The sequence below is a fragment of the Schistocerca americana genome, chromosome 5, assembly GCF_021461395.2.
Source record: "Schistocerca americana isolate TAMUIC-IGC-003095 chromosome 5, iqSchAmer2.1, whole genome shotgun sequence".
NCBI classification, from domain to species: Eukaryota; Metazoa; Arthropoda; class Insecta; order Orthoptera; family Acrididae; genus Schistocerca; species Schistocerca americana.
In genome coordinates, this window is record NC_060123.1 from 251,211,929 (window position 1) to 251,237,253 (window position 25,325).

Below are 25,325 nucleotides of genomic sequence, written 5' to 3' on the forward strand. Positions count from 1 at the left end.
TGCAAAGTTTTTTAAAATTGCCGCTACCAGTCACAAACATGATTGGCAGTGGTAATTTTTTAAAAAAACTTTACATATTTCTTGAGACAGTCACGGTCGAAAAATAGTCAAAATAACTTCAAATTCTGAGATGTGCTTGCTTGTGCGAATGTCTGGTGTGTGTTCCGCTTTTTCTGATGAAGCTGTGGCCGAATGCTTTGTGTAAGTGTCTTTTAATTGTGCCTGTGTGTGATTTTAACGTCTCATCTTCACAGTAGATAGCAATCTATCTTTTCATACATTATTAAAAGATTTTATTTGTTTTTTATTTCCATTATTAAGATTAATCAAGTGCTCGTTGATCATATGTGCCATTTTTCAAGGTGTGATATGACTCATTCTTATACTTATCCACGTGGATGTTTGTTAGAAGAGGGAAAATAACGTTATACTGGGAGTATAATGGAACTCCATATTTTAATTCATTTTGGTCAGTAATTCATTTTGGCCAGTAAGGCTAATAATTGTACTTCCTTCAACCACTCTGTCAAGGTGATCCGTTTATACTATCTGCCTCCTTGGAACTTCATTCATTCATAGTTCTTTCTTTTATCTGTGCATGTTATTACTTGGATTTCATGCTTCTGTGTACACAACTCTGCTTTCAGTGCTTTTGTGTCACTTATACCAGTGCTTTACATCAGCTGGTATGTTTTTACATTTCCCTCCTACACAAATCCTTTAACACTTTAACATACAGTTAATGTCTTCCTACATTCTTCATTTGCCAGTAAATACTTACAATGCTATGCATATGTGTAACTACCCTCATCAATGTTTTATTTTAACCTTCCTTAATTTTAAAAAATAAGACCATGAGGCAAGCAAAATTGTAGTCTTATAAATGAATGGTAATAGAAAAGATCCAGTAGAAATGTTAAGTTTGGGAATTTTAAGTTTGGAAAAAGATTATGGAGCTGAGGGAGGTAGAAAAAAATTATAAGAAAGAACTGGAAAACGTATAATATTTGTACTTTAATAAAAATAACTAAAGAATTGGGGATTGAGCTTCTAATTTAAAAAGATATTATTATTATTATTATTATTATCTACTCGTCTCCAGTGTACTCTAAATAATTATCGACAGGATTAGATAACAGTGTACATTAATTACGTGAATTGATACCGAGTACTGTTCCAGTGGGTGTATCAGAGCAACGTGTAATACTCGGACAATGACCATCATGTTTTTCTGTGAAAGTTTTCTTGATTTTGTTGATGGCCTTCAACAGTGCCTTCTCTGAGACTCAGATTCCAAGTGGTGTTGGGAGTTCCTTGATGTACTTGATCCAACATGAAGGCAGCTGCTAATGAACTTTGCATGCTGCCTAAGGAGTGCCTCAGATGATAATCCAACACAAACTAAATGTATGTGCTAAACATAACACTGTGTGAAAAACAGTGACCTATGTGCCATAATGTTGATAAACTGCAGGGTTTCTGATTTACATGGTGTGTCCCAGGAGGCAGGGTTTCTCATTTACATGGTGTGTCCCAGGAGAAATTGTCAATATTCAGGAATATTATATGAAGGATCACTTGAAGCAAAAAGATCTAGTAAATATGGGATCTAAAATCCATAACTTAAGAGCTATGTGCACTTCTCCATCTTCAGTACTGTGAAACAAATCCCTTTTACTGCAAATTCTCTACTTCCCGTGTTTTGAGTGGTGGTAGTATGGACCAAAACGAGAAAAAAATGTCCAGTAAACATGAGCCCTAAATTAGGAGGCATGAGCACTTGTTCATGTTTGCTTCTGTGACACACATCTCTTCCACTCAGCTTCAAGGTAGGCATTTTTGAGCCCAGTTTGTAGAAATTTTTTTCATGTTGTGGTCCATACTACCTTCTCCCAAAATCTGGGGCTTTGCAATAGAAGAGATTTGTTTACAGTAGGGAAGGTGAAGAAGTGCTCATAGCTCTTAAGGTATGTATTTTAGAGCCCACGTCTACTTCACTTTTTTTCTTCATATGATCATTCCACCCATCTTTCTGAATATTGACCATTCCTCCTGGAACGCTCTTTATAAGAGGACGTGGGTACAGAAAGCATTGTACTTCTTATAAGGGGAAATCGCCAAATCTTATTACACAGAATTCTATACCCTCATAAACAGTAATCCTAGCTTTTAGAACTAAAAGTTCATATGGTAATGGAAAGTAGATATAAATCAATTAGGAATAAAAGTAACATTCACTGGATAATAGCCACGTTGCATTGTCGACAGGCAGAAACAAAACTGAAAATTTTGCTAGCTTTTGGATGAATTCTTTTTCAGACTAGAGTACATACACTCACACACTTTCTGTGAGAGGAGAAGCAGGGGAAGTGGTAGGGAGGGTTGAAGAAGGATGACTGATAGTGGTGGCTAGGAGGTAGCAGGTTTATGTGATAGGAATATGGGAGGGAGAGGCAGTAGGGGTATGGGATGAAAATATGTCATTGGCAGCAGCACCATTGATTTTGTGTATTGCATGATGAGAATAACAGTGACAAGGAGTGGGTCAGGAAGGGTGGTGATAAAACACAGGAAGGAGAGATTGTGGGGAAGAGGGTGTATGGTGAGTGAAAATGGGTAGTGGTGGAAGGATGGAGATCAGTGTGGTGCAGGGAGCTATCGAAGGTGGAGGCAAGGAGGATTATGGGAATGGAGAACATTTTATATGTCCACATGTAAGAAAAAATGCAGAAATATTTCTTGTGTATCTCAGTTCCGTACATTTAATGTCAATTTTACCATGGAAATCAGAGTGACAAGATGTCTTACTAGAAAGGGCACTCTGGGGCACAGCCTATACTGGGAAAAGATGCATTCTGGCTATTTTGGTGCCAACAGCTGCCACCACATGGCACAGAGGAGTCGGATGCTTCAAACCTCGATTCACAGAGCATTTATCCTCTCTGACCTGAAAAGTCTCACGACAGAACTGGAACACTCGAAGACTGTTTTTTGATACGAACTGTTACACAGAGCAACATATGTGCTGATGACACTACACCCAATATAAACTGTACAAAATTGAGAAATGGAAGAGAAACCAGAGAAAGCCAAAATCACTGCATTTCTTCCATACATGGTGTTGTGGGTTGGCAGGAGAGCCAACACCGGGATACAAGAGGAAGCCGAAAGGCACGCGTTTTAGCTCACGCAGGCTGGCATGAGGTCTGGAACAGGTTAAGGAAATTAGAATTTAGAAAAAACGGACGTAGCTGGTGGAATACTTAACTTTAATCCATAAATGGTGAACGTCGCTCTTGACGATACATTATTACAGTATCAATAGTAACTGGTAATGGCGCCTTGCTAGGTCGTAGCAATTGACGTAGCTGAAGGCTATGCTAACTATCGTCTCGGCAAATGAGAGCGTATTTTGTCAGTGAACCATCGCTAGCAAAGTCGGTTGTACAACTGGGCGAGTGCTAGGAAGTCTCTCTAGACCTGCCGTGTGGCGGCGCTCGGTCTGCAATCACTGATAATGGCGACACGCGGGTCCGACGTATACTAACGGACCGCGGCTGATTTAAAGGCTACCACCTAGCAAGTGTGGTGTCTGGCGGTGACACCACATTCCTCCCCTGCAAATCGGCATACGGTTGTGTTATAAGGCTTCCGCCCGCCGTGGGGAGGACCTCATGTTGACGTATGCGACGAGGTGGGGAGCCTAACAACGGGTGAGGCTGTGCCACCCGCAACCTGCCATTCGGACTGCAGGGAGCTAGGAAACACCTGAAAACCTGCTCCAGGGTGCACGCCAACATGCGGTGTATGCGCCCGCAGAGACACAGGAGGGACTGAAGGGTCGACCTCCATCGGGTCGGGACACCCGACGGGCGAAGACGACATATGGTCCGGAGCGGGCAAGAGTTCCATGTCGGAGGACATCCGGTCACGGGAAGCCATTGGCGGCACGTGACCCAGGGAGGCGCCCGGCAGTTGCAGCGACGTGTCCACTGCGGGAGGTCGCCGGCGGCGGCGGTGGCGGCGGCGCGTCGTCATGGGGCAAAATGGAAGGCAGCGCCGGTAACACCTGGGGCTGAGGCGAGCCAGTAGATGGGTCCCCAGGGCGCTGACCGGACGGCACCGTTGCTGAAAGCAGACGGCGAGCGGCAGATCCCATGCGACGACAGAGGTGCAGCTGTTTGAGATGCCGGCGCACCTCACCAGAGGCCCCCAAAACCAGATACATAGTGCGGCCGAGGCAGCAAAGAATGCGCCCTTCGAGCCAACGCCGTGAACCTCGGTAGTGACGATAGTAGACAACGTCGCCTGGAGCAAAAGCAGGTGTCTGCCGCTGCACAGGAACCTGATGCAGATGATGTAGCAAAGACAGCAAGGTTTGATGATGACGACCGCGGAGCAATTCAGCCAGCGAGCGACCATCTTGGGGCTGAGAGCGATATGAGGACAAAAAGAGCAATAACACATACTCCCAAGAATGCGACTCTTTTAACTTCAACATCTGTGACTTGAAAGTCCTGACCAATCGTTCAGCGGCACCGTTTTACTGTGGCGAAAACGGCGCGGACGTCAGATGTTGAATACCATTGGCCTTGCAGAATGACTGAAATTCTACGGACATGAATTGTGGGCTAGTGTCGGAAACAATAGTCTGTGGAAGACCTTCAGTGCAAAAGGTAGCAGATAATGCTTGGATGGTGGCAGATGACGTTGTGGAAGACATCCGGACAACAAAAGGAAAATTACTGAATGAATTGACCACAACCAACCATCGAGCATTCCTGAATGGACCAGCAAAATCAATGTGTAAGTGTTGCCAAGGGGAAGTGGCTTTTGGCCATGCAAAGAATTTCCGTGGTGGGGCTGATTGTTGTTCGGCACACACCATGCAAGAAGAGCACATATTCGTAATCGCGGCATCGATTCCAAACCAAGTACAGTGCTGACGAGCAAGTTGTTTCGTTCTCACTATACCCCAATGTCCTTGACGGAGAAGCTGTAAAACAGAGGACTGTAACGAACGTGGAACCATGACCCTGGACTGATCATTATCAGAACGCAACAGCAAAACACCACGTCGAACAAAAAGTCTCTCCTTGTGAGCAAAAAATCGGCGAACCAACGGATCCCCAATCCGTGACTTTGACAAGGGCCATTGCGTAGCAACAAAATGCAGAACGGTAGCAAGGACAGGGTCGGCAGCAGTGGCAGTAGCTACACGACGAAAATCAATCGGAAACAAGGCGACCACGTCATCGGTTTCCGCATCAATGAACATGCAAGCAAGTTCGGAGGAATCGAATGCTCTATCCTCAGCAACAGGCAAACGGGACAACGCATCGGCGTTTCCGTGCTTAGCAGTGGGCCGATACAAGATTTCGTAGTGGTACTGCGAGAGGAAAATAGACCAACGAATGAATTTCTGCACTGTACATGGAGGTACGGGCTTGTTCGGATGAAAAAGCGATGTCAAAGGTTTGTGGCCTGTGATGATGGTAAAGTGACGCCCATACAAGAAGTCATGAAACTTTGTAACACCAAATACAAGAGTCAATGCTTCTTTCTCGATCTGTGAATAATTTCTTTGCACAGACGAGAGCAATTTGGACGCTAAGGCAATAGGGTGATTGTGCGATCCATTTTTGTGCGCAAGCACAGCACCGATCCCTAAATCCGATGCATCCACCGTCAACAAAAGGGGCTTCTGGGGATCGAATGGCATAAGGCAAGTATTGGAAAGCAACGCCGATTTCAACTGGCGAAAGGCGCGTTCGCATTCCGTCGTCCAGACGAACGGAAACCTTTACGGCGTAAGAGATGAAGCGGAGCTGAAATGTAAGAGGCGTGTGGGATATATTTATGATAATAGTTGATTTTTCCCAGCACACTCTGTAGCTGCTTTAAATTCTGCGGCGAAGGCAAGTCTTGTATGGCACGGATGTGCTCGGGACTGGGGTGTATGCCTTGGGCATTGAGTACATGTCCCAGGTAGGGCAAGTCCCGAGCAAAAAACACACATTTGTCCTTCCGCAAGCGAAGACCATTTTGTCGCAAGACCTGAAATAATGTTCTGAGATTGGCTAAATGTTCGTCTTCCGTCTTTCCGGAGATCACAATATCATCCAGATAGTTGGCTGCAGTAGGGACCGACGCACAAACAGTTTGTAGATATTGCTGAAACAATGCTGGGGCGGATGCACACCCGAATGGCAGTCGTTTGAATCGATACAAACCAAGATGCGTGTTAACCACCAAAACGCGCTGGGATTCTTCGTCCACCAATATTTGCAAGTATGCATCTGCTAGGTCCAACTTCGAAAAATATTTACCCGGGCATAGTTTGTTAAAAAGATCTTCCGGGCGGGGTAAAGGAAAAGTTGCAATCACTAGTTGTGGATTCACTGTTGCCATGAAGCCCACACAAAGTCTCAATTTTCCCGAAGGTTTTGGCAAAATTACTAAGGGTGATGCCCAGAGAGAAGCCTGCACACATTCAATTACACCTTGTGATTCCAAATCGTGTAATGTTTTTGTGACCTCATCACGCAATGCGTGGGGAACATTGCGCGCTCTGAAAAATTTCAGTTGCGCGTTTACTTTCAGTTCCAAATGTGCTTTATAGTTCTTAGTGCAACCAAGGCCCGGTGCAAAAATGTCTGCAGATTCTTCACATAGACGAGAAACACTGTCTGAAGGCACAGTCTGGTTCACTGATAGAACCTGATTTACTATAGACAAGTTAAACAATTGAAATAAATCGAAACCAAACAAGTTCCCTGCAGAAGAAGAACGAAGGACGTAAAATGACACAAGTTTCGTTTGTCCTTTGTATGTTGCAAGAAGGCTGCACTGTCCTAACACAGGGATATCTTGATCGAATAGCTATTTAACTTAACATTTGCGGCACGCAACGGAGGTGTGCCCAGCTGTTTGTACGTGTCTTGATTGATCAGTGAAACTGCTGCCCCAGTATCGAGCTGGAATGGTATCACTTTGCCGTTAATGTCCAAGTCTACAAAAAGTTTATTGTCCTGCTGACGACAAGAGCGACTGTCTCGTGCAACGTGAACTGACACTGGTACATAATCACTTGTGACTTGACGGGATTTCCGGCGATGTCGACGCACACTATGTGTGGGACGAACACAGTCACTGTTAGAGAGAGTGGCACTGGGCGGAGTGGGATGAACTACATGAATTTCCATGGGCGAAGTTTCACGAGCCTGAGTATCCTTGGTTCGATTCCAATTCCGGCGCGAAGCAAAGGGCCTGGAATGATTTTGAGTTTCCGATCTGAGCTTTTTCTGGCAAACGCTTTGAACATGTCCTGTTTTATTACAATAAAAGCAAATAACCTGGTGTGACGGGCAATTCTCACGCGAATGTCTAGTAGCACACCGCGGGCATGATTTTAGCACTGCATTTGCTTGCCTGCACGGCACACGTGGCTGAGAGCCTGGCGGCAGCGGTGCGGCCGGGCGCGAGGGCTGTTTACTGCTCCATGCAGCTCGCCCGGCGGGCCGGTTAACCTGACACACGGCTGGTGAAGTTTCAAATGATTCCTGAGCAAAGTCAAGTGTGTCCTGCCGATCCAATACGTCCATCACTTGTTGAAGGGAGGGATTGACTAGTTTCAAAATCTGTTCCCTGATACGAACATCAGAAACGTTCTGTGCAATGGCATCACGTACCATAGTATCTGAATAACGGAGTCGACATTGACACTCAAAAGCACAATCCCTAGTAAGGCCTTGCAAGGTTGCAACCCACTCCCTATTGGTCTGACCTGCCGTACGTTTTGTACGAAAGAAGGTATACCTTTTCGCAACTACATTGACTGATTCTTTGAAATATGCATCTAATGCAGACAAAATTTCGTCGTAGGACAGAGTTGCTACGTCGCGTCAGGGAAATAATTTGACTATCACACGGTACATTTGGACGCCGACTGATGCTAACAAAAGAGGCTGCCGCTCTTTACCTTGAATTCTGTAGGCGGCGAGATGGAATCCAAATTGGCATGACCACTCCGTCCAGCTTTCCAGTGCAGCATCAAAAGGTCGAAAAGTTGGTGCAACAGCGTGTTGTGGCTGCGTTAGCTGTGGAGTGGCGGCTGCCGTGTCATTTTGCATTGCACGTTGACCCTGGACGAGCTGTCCAAGGGCATCCAGTAAGGCCTGCGTCTGCTGGTTCTGTAAGCGATAAAATTCAGACAGTACATCTGGAGGTGGTGGTGAAGCCATTACACAAGTAAATCAGGGCGATATCGATAAGAATGCGGTTTGGCCTCATCGCCAAATGTTGTGGGTTGGCAGGAGAGCCAACACCGGGATACAGGAGGAAGCTGAAAGGCATGCGTTTCAGCTCACACAGGCTGGCGTGAGGTCTGGAACAGATCAAGGAAATTAGAATTTAGAAAAAACGGACGTAGCTGGTGGAATACTTAACTTTAATCCATAAATGGTGAACCTCGGTCTTGACGGTACATTATTACAGTATCAATAGTAACTGGTAATGGCACCTTGCTAGGTCGTAGCAATTGACGTAGCTGAAGGCTATGCTAACTATCGTCTCGGCAAATGAGAGCGTATTTTGTCAGTGAACCATCGCTAGCAAAGTCGGTTGTACAACTGGGCGAGTGCTAGGAAGTCTCTCTAGACCTGCCGTGTGGCGGCACTCGGTCTGCAATCACTGATAGTGGCGGCACGCGGGTCCGACGTATACTAACGGACCGCGGCTGATTTAAAGGCTACCACCTAGCAAGTGTGGTGTCTGGCGGTGACACCGCACATGGTTTCATTGTTTTGAAAATTGGGTGTATGGTGTATAGAATAGACCAGGGCTTCTCAACCTTCCCAGCTAGCGGACCCCTTCTTCAGTTGAAAATCCATGGCGGGCCCCTACTCAGTCAAGAGTACAGTAACTTTAAATTGAAGTGCCATGTTCCGAATGACCCCCCGTCCCCCTCTCCCGAAGTATCAATAGTCTTTGGTTTAGAGATGAATGAAAACAACTTGAAATTAACAATCCAATTATGAGATTTTCTGCAATGATATGAGCTTTGCTTGTTTTTGCCACTCGATAACTAACCAAGAAAGAAGCTTTTAATGAATTTTCATTAATTGTTTTTGCAAGAGTTTTCATGCAATGCCTGAGAAGCAGCTAGTTCAGCACTCTTCCTTTTAAATAAATCGATGTCTTTAGCCTGGAAGCCCCGGGTGAGTACCTTCAAAATGACGGCGCAATTTAACTGGAACCATTGAACTGTATGGAAAGACAGGCGCACAAATTACACACTGAGCTTTACCCTCCTTTGTCTCCATAAAGCCCATTTCTAAATAGCTTTCGTTATACTTTCGCTTCTTGGTTATCCCACTTCCACAGGATATTGCAACCAATGGAGTACTTGCAGCGTTTTCACATAATAAATCCGGCTGTGGAGCTTCTTGTGATTGTTCTTCCTTTCGTCATCCTCCCTCCTCATTCATTTCAACTGGAAACTCCTTGTTGTGAAGGCGATGGAGAAACTGCACCCTTCTTCAATGATCCTGACTTCAGCCACCGATCCATGTTATAAGTAATAAACTGGTCAAAAATCGACTTACGAAATAGGTACTGCACTGACAAAGCAAGTTTAACATTTAATGATGCCTGGGGCCGCATACGTGCCAGCGAGCGCTGTGATTGGTCGACAAAGCTCGCTCTGCGCATGTGTAAAAGGTTTCAGTGCATCTAGAGCCGTGAGCCGGCGCACAAACGACTCCCATATTCTTGTGAAACAGTAGATCAGAGAAGCCGCATTCTTCGGCACTAAACTGTGTACGCGTTCTCACTTAGGAACCGCAGAGGCTGCTTGGGAATACGACCTGAAGTAAAAGTACATGTTTTTCACATGAAAAAAAATAGCGATGAATTTGATTTTTATTCAATAATTTTACTCATTATTTTACATGATTTCTTGAAAGGTGGCCGCGGACCCGCTAGAAAGAAACGGCGGACCCCTAAGGGGTCCGCGGACCACACGTTGGGAAGCCCTGGGATAGACAGTACCACAACTGAATATCACTGGCGCAAACACCAGCAGCGAACCTGACTACTGCACTAAAACAAACATGCAACAATAAAGCATTGTGTCTCATAGTTGCACAGGAATGGCTATACAGAAATTCTGGCATCGACTTTGCACTATTGGAACTGTGATATAAAATAAGTTCTTGAGATTGAAATTAGTTATAGGGTAATCAACTTTGACTGCAGCTACAACCTTTGCAAAGTCTGTGAACAGACATTTGGATTAATTAGAAGGTAAAAAGAAACAAACAGTTACAGCATTGAACAGGTTTCTGATGCAGGCAGAACACCAATGAATTAGCAGCCCATTGGATTAACCCATGTATGTGTAATCTCACACTGAGCACTGGACATGCTCCAGGCCATGAACTGTGGACTGGACAGCTATAGACCCAGCTTGGGAGCCAAGTGGAAGGTGGTATATAGATAAAATCTGCATGCTCTCCCATTGGCACTCAGTTCTCCTGCTCACTGCACGATGGAATCATGGTTGTTTGCTAAAAATATTGTACCCATTACAAAAAGATATCCAGCCATACTCCAGTGAATGAATTTCTCACCCATGGTTAGACTTTTCAGAGCCCACATGTTGTTCTCATTCAGGAAGTCAGCTCTTTGTAATGTAGTTCATTGTGTTTATGGAATTTAAACTTGGATCACACAGTATTTATTCTCATTCCAACTTACAGAGAGTTTAATTATTCTTCAGGCAGATTGCTGATAGCCGAAATCTATTATTTACAAGTATAATTATTTTGTCACTGTGCATTTGTATCTCACCACAAGCTTCATTTTGTTTGTGGGGCAAAAGCTTCACTAAATGTTTTGGCAGAGAATCATTTCCAGACCAGTGAAACCTTTAGTCAAGGCAGAGGTTTCTTATTCTAGTTTGCTTTCACTTTGCCTCATTATTTTCCGTAGTGACGATTTTTCTTTTTTCCATCAGGTCAATTAGTTTTTAAAGTCCCATTATGTGAAAGGCTCTTCCTGTGGCCCCAGAAGTAGGTGTAGTTTGGGCAGTAAATCATCTTTTGCACCTGATTAAAATTCTTGTCTGGAATTTTTTCTTCCAAGGCTCGTATTTGTCTTGAAAGCTGACTTAAATCCACCGTTGCCTAAACTGTGCCTAACACGGCTTCACCATTGTTTCAACAGCAGTCAGTTTTCAGACAGTCTCTTCCTTCATGACATTTCTAGCCTCCCATTCTTTCTTTCCTGTTTCTTATCACCAGTAGAAGGAACCTTTATCTCAATGCTTTATAGCCTGTAAAGCTTCATGTCATGCTTCTTCAATTTATTTAACAAAATACAACTATTTCATCTATCTTGAACAATTTTGAGTTTGATTAATGTATGTCATCTGTGTATTTTTGTTTACAGACAATGCCTTACTGACACAGTCAAGGTTTATCCTGATGGAATCAATGCTGTTGCTGTTTGCTTTGTTTGGGCTTCTCTGTATTCTGAAGTTTCGACACTACAGCACAGCCCCTTACTGTGTGCAATGGTGGTTGTGGCTTGTTATGGGTTCTGTCTCTCTCACATGTGCCTTGTGGTAAGTACCTCATGATACCTCCTCCAGTTATTCGCATGTTTGATGGATTGTAATTGTGACTTTTCTTGCTTCAATCTCTCTCTCTGTTCCCTATTTCTCAGTACCCCCCTTCCTTCCTTCCTCTTCTAAAAACCACACCATAATCCATATTATTACACATTCAGAAACTATTCAATGGAGTAGGAGTAGTTGTCAAGCAGGTAGAACTTCAGTTTCTGATTGAAATTAATTTTATTACTTGCTGAATTATATACCTCACCGGGTAAGAGGTTAGATTTTTTTTATTTTTTTTTATATATATATTTTTTTCGCACTTAATATCCTTGTCCTTACTGCATCATACTATGGCTGAAGATGGAGATTGTAAATAATCTCTCTTTCTAATGTTATGTTTATACATGCTGTGCTCTTTCAGCTATTCGTGATGTGATTGATTAAAGGCATGGAGATTGTAAATAATCTCTCTTTCTAATGTTATGTTTATACATGCTGTGCTCTTTCAGCTATTCGTGATGTGATTGATTAAAGGCATGGTTCTTAGTATACAACAAAGTTGTTTCCACTTTACGAATGTACATTAAGACTTGTCTCCAAGAGCCTCTGTAATGAACAGCACAAATGATTCTTATTACATGGTTTTGTGCAAATACTTATTTACTCAATTGTGAATTATCTGAGAAATTGATACCACAGGATATTAGAGGATGTAAATAGGAAAGGTAAATTAACTTTTTGATATTTTCATCTCCAAAATCTGATGTTATCCATAATGTAAAAGTTGCGGAACTGAAATGTTTTAGAAAATCTGCAACATGTGACTTCTGGTTCAGGTCCTTATGAATATAAACACCAAAGAATTTAGAACATTGTCTCATTTATTGATTTATTATCATGCATTTTTTCTATTGGTGTGGTCAGGCATGCAGTACAGAATTGAGTTTATTGTGCTTTATTTAAATCCTGTGACAGTCCGTATGCAAAAAATAAGTTATCAACTTTCAGGAAAGTTTCATGTACATTTTCAAGTGTTGGATGTTTTACCATTAAGCTTGATTGCAGTATTTTCTCAGCAAAGATAACTCTTTCTGCTTCTTGGATGTACGATGATGGATCACGTCTATATAACAAGAAGAAGAGTGGACCCAATTTCATTTCCCATGGTACAACTTCAGTGATTATTCTCTATTCTGAAGGTGCAGTGTCATGATTTACATTCTTTGGTCTTCTTAATGTGACACACAGCATCGTTTTAGTTAAATAGGATGGAAGTCAGATCACTGATACCATAATATTTGATCAGATGAAACTATATTGTTCCAGATAGGTTTTCAAGTCTCAAATATCCATGCTGTATACATGCAGACTTAAGCAATAAATGAAAATTTCATTCTTCACTTCAGTCTATATATATATATGTCTGCTTGTGTCTGTGTATGTGCGGATGGATATGTGTGCGCGCGAGTGTATACCTGTCCTTTTTTCCCCCTAAGGTAAGTCTTTCCGCTCCCGGGATTGGAATGACTCCTTACCCTCTTCCTTAAAACCCACATCCTTTTGTCTTTCCCTCTCCTTCCCTCTTTCCTGATGAAGCAACCGTTGGCTGCGAAAGCTTGAATTTTTGAAACGCTTCCCTGTTGGTTTTTGAACAGATTTTAAGTTGATTTCTGAATGAATCATAAGTTGATTTTTGAAAGCGTGCATAGTATATGTGATGTCTCTGTCAGGTGAATCTCCATCACATCTAGATATAAACTTTCCGCAGACAAAAGGGGTTGGGGCTATACGAGCTGAGCAGAGTAAAGCCGAACGAATGAATGCCAATCGCTGTCTGATTATGTGGTTGATTGGGTTTGCGAATTATCAGTGTTGTTGTAATTACTAGCGAAATCCGTAGATTCAGACTACCAGAATGGAAATAAACGACTGACAGGAATAACAGGTGAGAAAGATTATTAACTGTTCTCGGTGTTACCAAGAAAATGAAATTTTGACAGAAAATTTTTGGCCATGTCGCTACACTAGTAAGGACCAGTTGTACAGTCCCCGGCTAGCAGCCACTTAAGTTCTGTTTTGGAAGTAACACGGAAAACTTGTTGTACAAACACGTAATAACGCCTAACCGGAAAACAATTGCGAGATAACTAAACCTGTGATTGTCAGAGTTAGTGAAATTAATCGGTGAACAAATTTTGACAATGGTAGGAATAGGTGCAGAATTGGTGATGACAAGGTTGTTTGTTAGAACAAGGAAGGAGAAGAAACGGGGACATCACACAAATTATGGAAGAATAAGACGATTCCAAATTTATATAAAAATTTCGTAATACTACTTATATGAATGAAATGTGGAACTATTTTCTAACATAAAGCTTTTTGCTTGTAGTAGGCCTAATAGGCATTTGATATTGGCGCTTCGTGAATTATACTCTGTCGTGTTATAAAAATGGCCATTTGTTCCAAAACAGTCTCGTTTATTTGGTGTGTTACGAAATTGCTGCCATATTAGAAAGGCCTCTTTTGTTTTATCTAGCAGACAGTGACGAAATAGATGTAATCAGATCAAGAAACCACACCAATCTTGGGTATTATTTGTGTTAACAGCTTTTTCAGAATTAGATAACGACATTTCAATTTTTCATGTAGTGAATCGTTTGACAAGCTTTGATGAGGTAATAGATTCTTTCGCAGAAAGGGAAGCATGCCGTGTAAAGCTGTAGCAAGATTAGAGAGGAAAAAATGCTAGGAGCTAAGGATTGAAGAAACATGTACTTTCAAGAAACATGTACTTTCTTGCTTGTCTCTTTTCTTTATTGGTTTTATGTATCCTATATTTAATTTTATGTCACACAAAACAGCAAGTTATTAGCTAATAGGCAGTAAAGACTGCAAATTTTCTGAAGAGTTCTTGTTCTCCCAGTTACAAATAATCCCATCCTCTATTAATTGCGAGGTTTTTTTTTAAGAGGGCCGGGCTGTCAAACCGGCCGACTGGGAGCAGGAGAGGCACCACAGGACATTTCAACTTCCACTGTCCTGAATATAGTTTGATGGCATCCGGTACAAAATATACACGTTTCAATTCCACAGAGTGAAATTCAGTGAAGTGCGATAGAAGAATGCTTTATGAAGAGGCGTGGCACTGCACTTTGGCACACTTAAGACCAAATAACATGTCTTACATTTCCTTGAACACATAAGTTTTATGTTTCAGAATTTTCAGAAAGATGTGTGCTACAAGATGAACATATTGTTGCAAATTCGACTTTTTTTTAGTATTGACCCGGTTCACAAATATTGTAGATCTGAGGCTGATGCGCAGAGCAGTCTGAGTTATAGTGGATAGTCTTCACATGACCCGTGTTTACATTTAGTGTTTTTGCTGTTTCCCCTTCATTTACTCTCACGTCATATGAAAACAAAACAGATATCTGTGGCCGGAAGCTATCAAGTGAATTAAAATATGTCATTAGTTCAGATTTTATTTTATTTCCACATTTCTGACTGTCAAACATTAACCACCTTGCAGAACAATGAAGTTATTTTTATCTGTTTGCTAAAGAAATTTGAATTTTATTAACCTTTTCTGCAGAGGCAGTCAATGTATTTGAAACTAAATGTATTTGAAATGAAATGTTTAATTCCACAGTACTGGCTAGTTTCAACTCTTCGCTGCATTTCGAGTGCACATTTTCATTTTCAAGCACGTATGGCATTATGCCATAATAAAGAACCAAACATGATATAATACAGCACTGGTGCACCAAGAAAATTTACATCTCGAAAACCACACTGAAACGCTTAATATCAGGTCAAGGTCTACTTGATTGGGAATCTGGACATAAGGATGTGCACTTTAAGTACGCACTTTAAATGTGCTCATTTTAGTTATGGTTCACGAAATTTTGATGCTCTTGGATTATCCTCTGATGTCTTGTTTCTTTAATGACATAATGTATGATCTTTCAATGTTTTACACGTACATACGGTCTTCCTGCGTCATGGTAGCTGTGCAAGTGCGGTGACCTCTGTTATCTGTGCTCTCTGGCAACTGCTGAAAGAAACCCATTTCGAACAGGTCGGGGGGAAATATAGCGAATGGTGGTTTGAAAAGCGTTACTTTCAAATTTAATATCCTTTTACGTAAGTTGAACTATGTGCGAGAATGTACCATGAATTTCTTAAATCACAGAGTGTTTGACTCTCATTTAAAAATCAGCTCTTTGATGACGAGCCATTTAGAAGAATTTCGAGCCCTGAAGATCAGACATTTGTCTTTATTAAAAATTTTACCGGCACATTTGTGAGATTCTTGAAGTGTAACACATGCAGAAAAGATCAACATTACATGTGAAATCATAGCTTCTCTTGCAGTTTATTAACCTTCGAGACCAATATTATATGTGAAAGCTTTGCTTTTCTTGTCGCAACACTATGTGTATTAATTTAAACTATTAAATTTCCCTGTTTGTTTGTACTACATAACAGTGATGTTGCTGTTGGCTGACTACATCACGTGCCCTATGCTCTGAATATCCGCTGTCGTCGGCTGCCAATATCACATGACATGAGCTATGACTGGCTTAGAGAAACGCATCGCAATCTCGATTTCAATAATTCGGAAAGTAACATGCGGTGTTTGGTGGAATTCCAATGTACACTTTTGTAATACGAAAATATGCAATGTACATGTTGCTGCACATAAAAGATATTTCCAAAACGCATCTTTTTCTCTGAGTTTCGTTTTCTGAAGTGCCAGGAAATTCTAGGCCGGTGAATAAAACCTTAACCATTCACAGGATTGATAAGGGAAAATATATATTGTCACTTAACATGGAAAAAGCATGTTTTCACCCGTGAGAAAGTGCATTTTTAACCAGGAAATCTAGGAAAAATCAGGAGAATTTTTCTTCCTTGTCCGTGTATACACCCTGTCAGAGTATTTGAGCTTTTCTAGGAAAATGTCGTGACCTGCCTAATCAAATACATTTGACAAGTTACTGAAAATATGTGTTGGCATTATTTTTCATTCAAATTTTGTATAAGCTGATTTGTGAATTGAAAAATGGAATGTTTCTTTGGAGAGAACCTTTTGTAACCCAAATCGAGACTAAGTATTTAATTTGAGAGAGCTGTGTTATTGTTCTTGCATATGTAATCTCTTTAAGTATCTTTCAGAAGGAGGTAAGTATTGAGACTGGTGGGTAAAAAATCATTCTTACTACCTTGTAAAGGGGTCTGACAACAGCTTATTTTAGTCTGTCTGACATATCCTTTGTGATAGTGATGTTTGCAAATGTGACTGGCTACATTGCATGTATGTGAAGAACAGGATTTTAATAATTTACTTCAGATATTATCAGCTCTGTTATTGTTTCTTTGCCTTTTTAGGCAGTTAATTACATTAATAATTTATTATTTTGTAGAGCTTGGAGTGATTGTGACTTGCCTACTTGTATGAAGAAATGCAGCTTGCGTGTATTTATTGCTTTATTGCTTGAACTGAACATTTTGGTCTTCTGGCCTCCTTTAAGGAAGAAATTATTATATATTGAATGTACACTTCAAGACAAAAAAAAGATGCTCTGTGAAGGAATTATCCGAATGGGATGGAAATAAGTAAATGTGATGTACATGTACAGACAAACAAATATTACAATTTCAGAAAAACTGATTGTTTTATTCAAGAGAAAGAGGTTCACAAAATGAGCAAGCCTGTAAATGCAAGCAGTGATTCGGCTTGGCATTGATTGATAGAGTGGTTGGATGTCCTCCTGAGGGATATCGTGCCAAATTCTGATCAATTTGTGTGTTAGATAGTCGAAATCCAGAGCTGGTTGAAGGGCCCTGCCAATAATGCTCCAAATATTCTCGATTGGGGAGAGATTTGGTGATCTTAACGGCCCAGGAAGGATTTGGAAAGAATGAAGACAAGTGCCTCTTTGATGATTGCTTGGTCCTCACATTCTGTCATCTCTGTGAGTCTACCACTTCCTTCTTGACAATGTGTTCAGCCATAGATCACATTCCTGTCAACATCTTTGAATAGTGGCATCGCTCCTATTCAAATGTCAAGCAATCCGCTGATTACTCCAGCTGACTTATTTGAGTCCAGCTACATGTCCTCTCTCAAATGCTGACATCTGTGTATATTATTCACGTGCCTGCCTGCGAGGCAGTTACTGTCCAGCAGAGTAATCGGAATGAAATTCACAGAGACTATAAGCCCTGGTGTCAACATGTCTCCTGTTTACAATCCTTGCCAGCTGCATGGTAAAACTGCTCTGCAGCATCAGTTTGTGACCAATTTACATAAATATATCTAGGTGCGTTGGTGCACCAGTACCCTACCCCCCTCCGTCTTAGAATGTATGCCTCAAGTGACAACATCGCCAGTCACTTACTGAGAAATTCCAAAGCATCCAGCAGATAAAGGAAATGTTCAGCAATTAATGAAAGCACTTCGTGAAATCAAGAAATGTCTACAGTCTAACCCACAATTCTTCTCTTCACTTATGATTACTGAACTACAAACAGCTCTTAATCTCACACAAAAAAAGTTGCAGGTGCATATGGGTTCTACCTTGAGTGCGCAGTGTTCCTGCAATGTGAAAATGATTAATTTTAAATTCAAATTCTTCATACAGAAACATTACACATAAATTTAAGAGAGCTATTTTGTTCTTACATGATGGCAAGTACAGCGTTTAATAAAATAGGCTCGTTAGTACGGTGCAAGAAACAAATTTATTGATAAACACATAAATGAAAAGTACACAACTCTGACGTAAAATAGAAAATAATAGGCACTGGGTAGAAAAGTCCCCGTGCTGGGAGTACAACTCTGTGTCCTTGGTCGGGATCTGGCCAATGTCTTAGATGATGTACGGCTGGTGTCTGGCATGTTCAGGTGCATGCTGGCCCATGGGACACTGGCCGAGCACCAGCAGCGAATGGGAGACCAATGCTTCAACAAGTGGCTGCTGCCATGATGTGAGTGTAGTGATAGGCAGGGCAAAACGGCAGTGTCCTTGGCATTGCCCAGCACGTATCTAGATTGGAGTCCAGTTCAAGTCCTAGGCCACACTGGAGCTGCTGCTGGTGAATGCTATTGACAGAGAGGCTGCTGGGTGCCGCCAACATTGCATCTGGAGTGTGAGCTGATGCTCACAGGTTATGGTCACGCAGCATCCTAAATAATCTGGTGGAAGGATTTGCGTGAGGCAGCACATGGAGTGCAGATACAACATAGTGCCATTCTCGTAGTGCCATGCTCACATTGCTGGACTCACAGTGCCACGGTTGTGAGTGTGCACACTGCTGGCAGTTGTTGCTGTTTTGGAGCTTGCTGAAGTCTGCCATGTACATGGAGCAGTATTTTGCTGTTGGTGTCTGGCTTGTATAGAAATCGGCATGTTGCTGTTGTGATCCACCAGTCTTCATAAGCACGTGTTCAGAGTGCTGGCTTCAGTGGACAATGCCAAGAGTATGCAACCTACCAACTGTGGATGTGGGTGCAGTTGCTGGACCAGCCCCATGGTGCTGTTGGGCTAACGAAATGTCCACTAGGTGTCAACAGCCTACAGGAGACCAGGGCTCAGACTGAAGGTGGCTTCCAGTACACGATGGGGCTGATAGACTCATTCAAAGGGGAGGGCCCGGTGCAACATCAGTGAGGTATTGGCGGCCATTGGGAGGCAAGCTCAACTGACGGTAGGCACTGGCAACACCATAGCATGGACATGCTCAAAGGGAAGAAGGAGGCACCAAAGTGGGCGGAAATGAGTCTCTAGATAGTGGGTGCACTGTGGACACTGAAAAAGAGAAATGGGCAGGACAGTGGGTTCATGATATGCAACAGTGGAGAGTAGCAGGCCATTAGAGACAGTGGTGCTGTTTGTACATAAGGAAGTATCGTATTGGAGCGTGCAAAGAAATTGGCACCAAATGGATAGTAGAAAACATATGTGAGTGATTAAGGCATAAAAATAGGAAAAGACCCATCTGTAATTTGGCTTTGGACTGAATAAGGGGCCACGCCAGCGGCAGAAGGTAAAGCCGAGCCAGCAGCAGAAGAGCAGTTCTAAATGGGCAGAAATGTGATCTCAAGGCGTAGTTTGGAGGCAGCAACAGGATCACGCGTGAAGACATGAGGAACAGCTGTATGGTGAGCATCATGGCCCTGTTGGAGTGGTTGGACACAAGCTGTCAAGGTGGGACTCTGTCTGATGGGAGAAAGGGCTCAACCCAATGCAGCTGCCGGGGGTGTAATGGAGCCAGCGAGCTTGGGCAGGCAGCAATGTCTGGAGAGGACATGGTGGTAGCCAAGTGCCATGAGAATCCTGAAGGAAGCCTCATTGCCGCATTTGTGGCGTCCAGTGCATTGAGTCATCCTATGAAGGAGGGCTGGCCACAGTTGTAGCCTTCCAACTGAAAGCACCAGCAGCCCCAGCTGGTGGAGGGCAGCTGCCAGGCAGGATAGCAGCACTGGACAAGGCGAGTTTGCATGAGATCGTAGTCGACACCCATGTTACCAACTCGTGCTTTCCAGTGTGGCTGGGTCCTCTTGTCACCAACTCTGGTGTCCTTTTGCCACCAAGTGGTGACAAGGACAGCATGTAATAAAGTTGGCTCCCAGGTGCAGTGAAAGAAACAGATTTATTGATAAATACATCAGTGAACAGTTCTGATGCGAGACAGAAAATGATAGCCACTCAAGTTAGAATGATAACAGGGTTGCCACAAGTTCTGGAAATCATGGAACATCAGAGAATTTCAAACATGTCAAGGAAATCAGGGAAATTTGGGAAAAAGCTGGAAAAAATTTTGCTTTTGTCTCAGTAGATGAAACGATTTGTTTACTGAGACCTCATGCAGCGTCTCTGGTTGGGTGCAGCTGAGCACGTACACAGCTTCCCTACTCCCTAATTACTATTGCTTCTCTCTTCCTAACACTCCCTTCGGCTTCCAGTCAGTGCTGCCACCACTTGTTACCGCTAGCCTAGCAGCTGCAGACAAGAGGCAGGGAGGTGTAAGGAGTGGTTTGTTTGGATCTGATTCTCAGAGGCTGTAGACGCAACGGCCAGAGACGGCGGTCATGCGAGCATGAGTTGTCTCTTAAGGGGAGCCGGAACAATGAAAATGACAAAATTAACTTTTTTTTTCATTATAAAATTCTTTGGAGTTTTCTGAATAAAACAAATCAAGTTTCACCCTTCTAAGTGTGTTTTTTATTGCTGCAAAGTTGACACGCCACGTAAACAGTTGTAGCGACTTGGTGTGTCACCTCTGATGGCGCCGCTCGCTGGCTGCAAGCAGGGTATCTTTGCAGAATTAGACAGTGTTTTGTTTTCCAATGTTGTATGGCTTTATCTCTGTGACAAGTGACTGTTCATATCGGTAAACATAAACGCTATACCATGTGTGTTGACTTGTGGAGTTTGCTTTGTGTTGTTTAGCTGTTCAATTTTGCGTACTTGACGAATTTTGCTCATACCTGTTTTACGTACTTGGTTTGTGGATGTCAGTATGCCCTGTTTCAGCAATCAAGTGTTTGAAAAGGCACAATGAGTGGAAGAAGAAATCTTTTGTTGTTTCGAAGGGAGATGCTGCTCAGACTGCTTCACCGACTACTCCAGATGAATGTGATAGAACCTCTTCTAGCAAGAATCTTTGTGACGGCAAAGAAAAATTTGAAACTTATGAAAGTGACAGTAATGATGTGAATGAAAGAATTAATGTTTCCTTGCTCTATAATATTTTGAAAAATAATGTATTATGTGAAGTTTGCAAAGAAAGAGGACTTCACACATTGGTTTGGCACGTAAAATGTTATTGAAGTGTAACAAATGTGCTGCAGAAGTTTCGTTTTCTAATTCTAACAATATTCCTCATAGTGGTAATAGTGGAAAGAAGGTGTATGATATAAATGTTAGACTAGTGTGTGATTTGTGTTGCATTGGCAAGGGCAGTGCTGCAGGGACAATGTTATGTGGAATTATGAACTTGCCAAAACCACCAACCAAGTTTTGGATTTTATAATGAATTGGTGGGATCTTCTGCTGAAGATATTGCTCGAGCAACAATGAAGAAAGCAGTTGAAGAAGCTGTGACAGATCATGGCACCATAGAGGTCATAAATCTCTAAACGGAGTTGTGACAGCTACCAGTGGAGGCAGTTGCAAAGTAATTGATGTTACTATTCTCTCAAAACATTGTAGATGTAAAGGCAATACCAAGGACGAATATAGTGAAAATTGTGAAGCAAATTTTCATGGCACGAGTGGAGTGATGGAAGTAGAGAGAGTGAAAGCAATTTCTTCCAGATCACAGGAGTGGTATAATGTACGATATACTAACTATCTAGTAGATGGTGATTCTAAGGGATATAAAGCTGTAGCGGAACTCAAACCTTATGACAATGAACTTCACATTAAAAAAACAGGAGTGCATTGGACATGTGCAGAAACGCATGGGGGCTTGCTTGCGCAAACTAAAGTAGACATTAGGATCTCAGAAGCTTGGTGATGGTAAGACCCTTGAAGGAAGAGGAAGGGTGACAGATGAAGCAATTGATAGATTGCAGAGGTATTGTGGGTATGCAATTAGGCAAAATAGAAGAAACATTGAACATATGAGGAGAGCAGTATGGGCATTATTTTTTCATAGTGCATCAACAAATGAGCACCCACAACATGCACTGTGCCCCACAGGTGATGACTCATGGTGTAAGTACCAATCAGGAAAGGAATATGCCCATAAAAACAGTTCGCCAAATGCTGTAATTGTTGTAATTAAGCCCATATTCGGAGATTTATCACAGCCAAGTTTATTGGAAAAGTGTTTACATGGGAAAACACAAAATCCAAATGAAAGTGTAAATAATTTAATTTGGATTAGGATTCCAAAAGAGTGTTTGTACAGATAAAAACATTGCATTTTGGAGTGTATGAAGCCGTGGCAACATACAGTGAAGGAAACATTATCAAATGTGATGTGCTGAAACATTCAGGTTTCCAAGCAGGACACATCACCATTTCCACAATGCACATAATTGGTGAAGAAAGACTAAAAGGTGCAGGGAGAAGAGACAAAAGCCTAAAACATGCAGCAAAAGGGAAGAAAAAAACAGTGAAAAGGAAAGTAGCACTGGAAAAAGAAGAGGATGCTGATAATCCATCATATGGGGCAGGAATGTATTAAAAAAACTTTGGAAGCCATTTCCCATAACTTTAAAATTTTCATCTTTGAGGAACATTTTATCAAAAACTGCTAACAGAATATCAATGAAATTTATACACAATATTGTTTACTTCTTTTCCTTCATTTTTATAACAAATTGTAAAAAACTATTGTATAATTGTAGAGTTATAGAAGAAAAAGAGCAAAATTTTAGAGAAAAAAAATAAGCATCTGTTTATAAACAAATTGTAAAACAAAAACCAATAAATATTTCTTAACATGGCATTATATCTTTGTAGAGTAATATTCACTGAACATGTAGTCCAAATTTCAGAGCAATATGTTTAACGGTTATAGAAAATATGTTCCTTCTATTTGCTAAAATTAACATGGAGGAGATGGATCGTTCCGGCTCCCTTTAAGTGATTGTGTCAATGTGTGTGTGTGTGTGTGCTCTCATTTTCTGACAATGGCTTCGGCCAAAAATTGAATTGTGAGAGTGTGATTGTGTTTTAAGTATCTGTCCGCAGCTCAGCGATCCTCTTTACAGGGAATTGCTACCTATCCTCTTTATTATTGTTTCTCAGACTATTTGTACAAGTTATCTAGTGCATGGATTGATCACCATGGTCCCATTTGCTGTCCTGATTGGCTGGCCACACTAGTGGATTTCTGCAACAGGCCAAAATTGCAGGCCACTTCTGTGGGTATCTCTAACAGATTTGGTCTGCCGATCTGAAACCCTTTGTTTCCCACTAATGTGCAGGCCCTGCCCGTCAGATCTAGTCTCACCGGCCTGCCCCCAGGCTGGCTCTGTTGGTGTGTAGCATGATGCAGTAGATTTTCGTGATTTATCCGCGGGCCCAGAACTGCAGTGCTCCATGGCAGGCCAGAGGCCACGAGTGGTGGGTTTCGGAAATTGCAATTGTCTCATCGCAAATATGTTGCAAGGTGTGGCATTTTATAGACATTTTATTTATTCTAATACATTTTGGCACTTAAAAAGTAGTTTATATGGTAGAAAGTATTGTACAATAAGGAGAAGAAAATTGTGGCAGTCACTGGTGGTTTGTACGCTATGTACTCATATTTCTCGAAGGAAAAAAATCAAATAATACCAGTAAAATAAAAGATGTAACACAGTGGGTAATAACCAACAGTAATGAACATAATAGAACCATCGTTTTATTGACGGTCACCTGTATTGTTGATTTACATAACTCTTCCCTGCCTTATACACTTCTTTCAAGAGACCTATTTTTTTCTAGGGTTATTTCTGAAATCAGTGAAAGTATTTTAAATCTATCTTGCGACTTCAAGGAAATGCATATCTTTGTGACTAAATGTGGTTTGTTTTGTTGAAATAAAATAACATCAGTGGTCTTAATGAAACACATATACCATTTGGCTTGCTTTCTCCACCTAAAAACAGTTCATTACAAAAGATTTTGATCTTAGTACTTCAGATTTTTTGCTCACATTAGGAAACGCCATCTGCTTGAAAGTTTTATGTGGCTATTTCCTCCTCTAACACTTTTGCATCTTATACCATAGCTGCAAAGACGGATTGTCAACTTACATCTTTACTTACCCTTTAGATCTCAAAATTTGTCAGGGAAAAATGCTAAAACTTGTCTAGGAATCAGGGAAATACCAGGGAATTTCACTTGGAGATACTTGTGGCAACCCTGGATAAAGTCTGTCAATAGAAGTCCAACTCAGTGTCCTTGTTTGGTGTCCGGTTGATTCCCAGATGATATCAGATCAGTTTCTGTGGTAGTGTCCAGGATCGTGTGCATACAGACCAATGGGACGTCAGCCACGCGCTGGCTGTCAATGGGAGACCAGTTCTTAAACCAATGGTTACCACCAGGAAGTAGTGGTACGAACAAGCTGGGCCAGGCAGTGACGTCTTAGGCAATATCCTGCCGGTGTTTAGTTTTTAGTTCAGTTGGAGTCCTGTGCCATACTGGGTTGATGTCATTTTGGAGTCCTAGCTGTACTGGAACTTCTGCTGGTGGATGAGTGGAACAAGACATACCGTAAACATTTTCCAACACAGCAGAGAAGGTACAAACACAAGTGAGCCTCGTGAGGAAGGTGGGAGATAGTACATGGAGAGCGAATATGTCATTTCTCCATGGAGTGTGCCTTGCGTCGGTATACTCTGCAGCAGGATACTGCATACCTATTTGGCTCTGCAGCACTCATTTGGATGAAGTTGACTGGCTTCACAGTACTCATTTGAAAGAAATTGACGTTCATTTGAATGCAGTGGTCGAAGCTGCCAGAGATGGTGGCCATGTGTGTGACGTGTGCTTGCTTGTGTGAATGAATGGTTGTTTTTTTGAAGAAGGTGTTGGCTAAAAGGTAAATGTGCAACAGAGTTTTCATTGTGTCCATCTGCAACTCAGTGTGTCATCTTTACGGTGAGTAGCAATCGATCTTTTTTCTTATATTGTTCATATTCCAACCTGGAATTTCCTTTTTAATCTTTACAAGTAACATAAGCCACACATAT

The 25,325-nt window shown here is 41.8% G+C and overlaps 1 protein-coding gene across 3 annotated transcripts in view; it reads left to right on the forward strand.

Moving 5' to 3' along the window:
- The window catches only part of LOC124615537 (protein O-mannosyltransferase 1), a 160,969-nt gene that overhangs the window by 46,595 nt on the left and 89,049 nt on the right, over positions 1 to 25,325 (forward strand). For all 3 annotated transcript variants that reach the window (XR_006979799.1, XM_047143502.1, XM_047143501.1), the window contains one exon: positions 11,452 to 11,626. Coding sequence is in view for 2 of the 3 variants with exons in the window: in XM_047143502.1 (XP_046999458.1) it covers positions 11,452 to 11,626 (175 nt within the window). In the remaining variant the exon portion in view is untranslated. The remainder of the gene's footprint in view (positions 1 to 11,451; positions 11,627 to 25,325) is intronic.